This window comes from Musca vetustissima, unplaced genomic scaffold (genome assembly GCF_032173495.1).
Source record: "Musca vetustissima isolate MV318-11 ecotype Yass unplaced genomic scaffold, APGP_CSIRO_Mvet_v1 utg29021, whole genome shotgun sequence".
In the NCBI taxonomy this organism is placed as follows: domain Eukaryota; kingdom Metazoa; phylum Arthropoda; class Insecta; order Diptera; family Muscidae; genus Musca; species Musca vetustissima.
This window is the reverse complement of record NW_026881347.1, coordinates 72,379-78,442: the sequence shown is the minus strand read 5'-3', so window position 1 is coordinate 78,442 and position 6,064 is coordinate 72,379. Positions and strand designations below refer to the sequence as shown.

The following is a 6,064-nucleotide window of genomic DNA, read 5'->3' as shown; positions in this document are numbered from 1 at the left end:
TGATGGAGGGTATCCAAAGTTCGGCCCGACCGAACTTAACGCCTTTTCACTTGTTATTTAGTTCAGATATCTATAACTTCAAACAGTTAATTTCGTTCGATGCTCTATTCTATCTAAACGATATTGTACATATGAGCATCTCTTGTATGTACCCAAAGTTGTGAAGGGTATCATATAGGCGGCACCGTCCGACTTTTCAACTTTCCTTACTGGAAATTTTAATTTATTATTAATTTTGGAAAATTATTTGAAAAAGAAAAATAAGTAGCTAAAAACTGCGAATATGCGTGAAATTTGTAAAACATATTTCTAAGAGTCCACCAATATGCCTGCATTTCTCGTTTAACCCAGAGCTATATTTATAGTATCCGAGTACTGTTTTCAACACTCTTCCACCTCTGATATCTGTCGATTCATTGAAATAATAATACCACATATATATACATTCAAACGTAAATACATTGAGGTTTTATTTTATCTTATCGTCTATAGTATAGAAAAATACCAACCGACTCAGAAGATAACATTTAATTTTATTTACTCGAGATAAAATATTGTTTCAATTTCATAAAGATATGGAAAGCAAGAGAGAGAGAGAGAGGGCGCAAAAAATCACAATAACAATGCTTGCTATTCAATTAAAAAGGACAAATATAACGCTATGGCAAATTGATACACAGCTTTAGCTGATATTAGTACGACAAGCTTGTTTGAGGTTGACGGTTTAGTGGAAGGTATTAATGGTAAGGATTTATTTGATTAATTCATAGGGAGAGGTATTAATAGGAGATTTGATTGTTTGGGAGAATTTCCCTCTCGGGAATATTTTTCCCACGAAATTTTTACATTGTACACATTCTCTTTATAATATTTTTAATTGTTCTCCCTTCTTTTTAATTATTTTTTAGTCCACCACCCATCACACCATGTCACGCCAGTCCAGACTGGTGCTACTCTTACTCCTCTCAATAGGGGTCTGCCATGTAGCCGTCTCCAGTTCATTGAATATTGTTCACGATGATGTACCCGATGATCAATTGGATTTGAATGATGATATTTTGGTAAATGAACCAGAGAGACAACATATACGCATTTCAACACCGAAAGTTAAGGAAGTACCTGTTGTGGCATCCACAACCAGTTCGAAGAGTGAAAGTTCTTCAGCGGCAACCACCCAGAAAACTCTTAGCGATAATACCATCAATGATTTGGTTGAGGCCGCCAAGCATTATGAAGCATTGAATAAGGATGAAAGGTGAGAGATATATTTTTGAGAATTAGTAGTGATAAAGAGGGGAAAGAAAGCAAGGGATGGTAATATAAGAAATTTGGAGAATTAGGGTTAAAAAATCTTCGAATCGTTTAGAAACATTTTACCAAAAAATTAAAACTTTTAATTCATTTAACAAAGAACAATATTTAATTTTACTTTTTCTTTGCCTCATTTCAGATTCCAAAAACTTGTGGGCAAAAAATTGAATAGTACCACATCGACTACAACAACAACTGCTAAGCCAACTTCGGATGATACTTACGATGACAATTATGATGATAATTATGACTATGATGATGAGTATAATTATGATGATACCACCACAGCAGCCACCAAGAAATCCAAGAATAAGGAGAAATTGACCACCGCAATGCCAAAATTGCAAAAGAAGCCAATTGAGACAAAGGTGATGAAGGGAGAAACCAAGGTAAGGCTACGCAACACACAAAAAAATAAATAATTTTCTTCAAAAAAATATTTTAAAATAATTGAAATTTATTTTAAATTTATTTACAGACCTCCACAGTTAATCCTAGCCTCGACGACAGCAACAAAGAATCGAATACCATTGAATTCCACAATGACAATACCTTGAATGTCAACGATCAGGACGATGATGAGGACGACGATGAGAATTACGATGACGAAGATGATGACGAATTCGACAATGAAAACGATATTAATGACGATGATGATGATGCCAGCTATACCGATAGTGTACCATGCCCACGCTATTGTGTGTGTGAACGTAATATTAACAGCTATTTGGTGGCCTACTGTAGTCGGTAAGTTAATGAGAATGAATACCAAGCCGAAGAAAACAAAAAAAACTAAAAATAAAATTTGATTTTATTTTTCAGCATCGATGCTGGTACCCAGAAATTCGGTAAAGACATCACCGATTTGGTTGTCACCGATGTTGGACCCAAATATCCCATTCTCTTGGGACCCAACTTCTTCTTGCAACTGGGCCTGAAACACGTATCCTCCATTAAGATCTCCAACTGTACCATTGAATATTTGCATCCTGAGGCTTTCAATGGTTTGGATGATTTGTTCTCGGTGAATTTGACCAATGTTGGTTTGGCCCTTATCAATCCCGATACCTTTGCCAAGAATAAGAAATTGCGTATGCTGACCATTTCAGGCAATGATTTGAGCATTATGTCCAGTGTACACTATTTGTTGAGCGTAAGTTATTCTAACATTAAATAAATTTATAAATAAAATCAAAAATCAATTTTAATTGCAGTCTTCCAGCATTGAGGAATTGGATTTGTCACGCAACAACCTCATGGAATTGAACCCAAATGCCTTCTCCAAATTGTCCAATGTAATCTACATTAATTTGTCACAAAACAATTTGCAAAAGATTCCCGATCATGTCTTCGACACCATTGATACCATCGAAGAATTGGATTTGTCCTATAACTCGTTGAAGACATTACCACCTGCCATCTTCAATAAAACCGCCTTGGCCATTTTGCACTTGAAATACAACTCGATTTCCAATGATTTGCGTTTTGGTACCTCCGATTTGCAACAATTGGATTTGAGCTTCAATCAAATCCATACCGTCCATCATGGCATGTTCGATAAAATGTCCAGCCTGACCAATTTGAATCTGAAAGGCAATGGTTTGACCAAAATCCAACCCGACTCCTTCTTGACCCTCAAGAATTTGCGTCACATTGATTTGTCCATCAACGAATTGGAACAGGTTTCCAGCATGATGTTCTACAAGAATTCCGAATTGGATGTTATCCGTTTGAATGACAATCCCCGTTTGAGCCAATTGCCCACCGATGGTTTCCGCAGCTACAATGGCTATTTCACTGTCTACTATTTCGATATCTCCAATTGTGCCATTAGCTCTTTGGGCCACAGAACTTTCTCGACAATGCCCCACTTGGCCACTTTGAAATTGGCCTGGAACAATATCAACAATTTGGATCGTGATACCTTTGCCAACCTCAAAAAATTGGTCGATTTGGATTTGAGCAATAACCTCATTGCCAAACTGGATGAGCTGATCTTTATGAACAACAACGATTTGTCCAAGTTGAATTTGGCCGGCAATCCCATCCACAAGTTGTCCGTCCGCCTATTCTTGCCATTGAACAAATTGCGTGAATTGGATGTCAGCGATTGTGAATTGAAGACCCTGTTGGTTGACAATCAATATGGCGTTGGACGCAAATACAAATTCTATGAAACCCTCCGCTCGTTCAATGTCTCCTCCAATCAAATCCACAAGATCCACTCCAGTGATGTCCGCCAGTTCAAGAATTTGAGAAGCTTGGACATCACCATGAACCCCTTGAAGTGTAACGAAGATTTCCAAGATTTCATCAGCTATGTCTCGTTGAATACCCAAATGATGCCACACAAAATGCAAAGCTTGGAGAATTTGGATAGTGATAGTAGTGTGTTGCAACATCAGGCACAGGCTGGCTGGTCCGCTTTGGCCCATGAAGTGTGCAAACATGAAGATTTCTCGCACAAAAAGAATTTGGGTGAAGATAAGATTGAAGAACGTCTGGAAGAGAATGACAAGGATTTGGATGATGATGTCAAGAATTTGTTGAGCATTATGGAGAAGAGACGTTTGGATAAGATTATGAGAGATTCTCGTAAATCATTCCATGATGGTAATAGCCGCAATGATGACAATATTGATGATTTCAATGCTAAGAACAACAATTCGGAAGAAGAACTGGAAAAGGAAGATAATGTCGATGATGAAAGTAACTATGATGATGAAGAGGATGATAACACTGAAGACGATGAGGAGGATGATGAAATCTACGATGATTACAATAAGAAGGCTGACATTTCTAAGAATATCAAGGATCATGGTATTCGTGTTGAAGAAGTAGATTTGGAGAAGGAAACCAGAGATGATCGTTTGTTGAGTAAGTGTAATTTTTATATTTTTCTATCTATTCTGACCACAGTACTTTAAAAAGAATATTTGATCTCTAATACAAACCACAGGCCTTTATAAAGACCATTTAGTCTCTATACAGACCATAGGGGTCTATACAGACCACAGGTCTTTATAAAAACCAATTGGTCTCTATACAGACCACAGGTCTTTATAAAGACCAATTGGTCTCTATACAGACCACAGGTCTTTATAAAGACCAATTGGTCGCTATACAGACCACAGATCTTTATAAAGACCAATTGGTCTCTATACAGTCCACAGGTCTTTATAAAGACCAATTGGTATCTATACAGACCACAGGTCTTTATAAAGACCAATTGGTCTCTATACAGACCACAGGTCTTTATAAAGACCAATTGGTCTCTATACAGACCACAGGTCTTTATAAAGACCAATTGGTCTCTATACAGACCACAGGTCTTTATAAAGACCAATTGATCTCTATACAGACCACAGGTCTTTATAAAGACCAATTGATCTCTATACAGACCACAGGTCTTTACCAATTGGTGTATATACAGACCACTGGTCTTTATAAAGACCAATTGGTCGCTATACAGACCACAGGTCTTTATAAAAACCATTTGGTCTCAATACAGATCTTTATGAATACCAATTGGTCTTCAGTTTTGGTCCGAATTCCGCTTACTTTCAAAGACCCATTCAGTTCCTTTTTATTAATTATTTGTTTCTCTCTCTCTTCCTCCATTTAGACAAACTCATCAATGTTAAACGCAAACACTACAGCGAAGAGGAGGACGATGAAGATGATGACGACGACGATGATGATGAATATGAAGAACGTATCATTGAACGTGGACGCATCTATTATGGTGGTTACGGCTTCTTTGTCCCTGTCATTATTATTGTTACCTGTGTGCTGATCGTTCTCTTGGCCATTGCCAAGGTTGTATCGATGATTATGCGTAAACGTGGCGAACGTTATCGTATGTCATTGTTGCAGGCTCGTAATAATTCCATAGTCTATCAGAAGCTTTCCGAGGATATTGTGCCACCCAAAGAGCCTAAACAGCCCAAAGTACATCGATATGCACCGATTAGCAGTGCCTAAATGCAAAAAATAGGCAGCTAACGAGGGAGATATAGGAAGAAAGCAGAGGCGTGTTAAATGATAGGCTTGAGAAGACTCTATAAGACAAACAAAAACAAGGCACATAATGTTAGCGTTAGCCGAAACTTTTCCCAACAGAGGTTTAGAGTTTTTCTTCATTTTTTTTTTTTTAATTTTTATTTGTAGATTTATTATATTTAAAAAAAAAGACAACAACAAAAGTTAACTTAAACAAGACAAAAATAAAGTATTTTACAAATCAAGTTAGCATTTCCAGGGAGAAAATAAAATCCCCCCAAAAAAATTAATTCCCAATTATTTTTCTTTTTTTTATTTTCAACTACTAAACTTTGATGAGAGTTTATTTTAGCGTTTATATATATATATAAATAATATTTTATAAAACAAAAACAACAACCATATATAAATTAAATAATTAATATGTAATAAGTTAAGATTGAGAGTTATTAACTATATTTTTTCCAAGAGAATTCCAAGAAAACATAAAAAATAAAACAAAATCCAACACCAACACAAAACGACATGTCTGTTTACATTATTCCACAACTGTTTAAAGATAGGGATATATAGATCGACGTAAACATAATACACTTTTCTCCTATAAGGTCTGTAGAGCAGAGTTTCATTTTCGAAAAAAATATTCCATGGATTTTTTATGCCAGTTAACAGATTTTTTCAACAGCATGGATTTGTCAATGCCATAAATTGTATTTTCTAGAACCTACAGGAAAATACTATTTGAAATTTG

At 36.1% G+C, this 6,064-nt stretch overlaps 1 protein-coding gene across 1 annotated transcript; it reads left to right on the top strand.

The window, feature by feature from the left end:
* The first annotated feature begins 1,612 nt into the window (after positions 1–1,612).
* LOC133327324 (kinesin-related protein 4-like) lies at positions 1,613–5,331 on the top strand. The gene is made up of 5 exons (XM_061535887.1): positions 1,613–1,700; positions 1,790–2,058; positions 2,134–2,464; positions 2,526–4,188; positions 4,976–5,331. Exons 1-5 carry the CDS (start codon positions 1,644–1,646, stop codon positions 5,293–5,295), a joined length of 2,640 nt encoding a protein of 879 aa, XP_061391871.1. The 5' UTR covers positions 1,613–1,643; the 3' UTR covers positions 5,296–5,331.
* Positions 5,332–6,064: the final 733 nt, after the last annotated feature.

Bases quoted from the DNA above. Each gene is read 5' to 3' on its own strand.
- LOC133327324 (XM_061535887.1), top strand. From the start codon at position 1,644: ATGCCAAAATTGCAAAAGAAGCCAATTGAGACAAAGGTGATGAAGGGA. The intron at 1,701-1,789 runs GTAAGGCTACGC...ATTTATTTACAG, and splicing joins TGATGAAGGGAGAAACCAAG to ACCTCCACAGTTAATCCTAG. The intron at 2,059-2,133 runs GTAAGTTAATGA...TTTATTTTTCAG, and splicing joins TTGGTGGCCTACTGTAGTCG to CATCGATGCTGGTACCCAGA.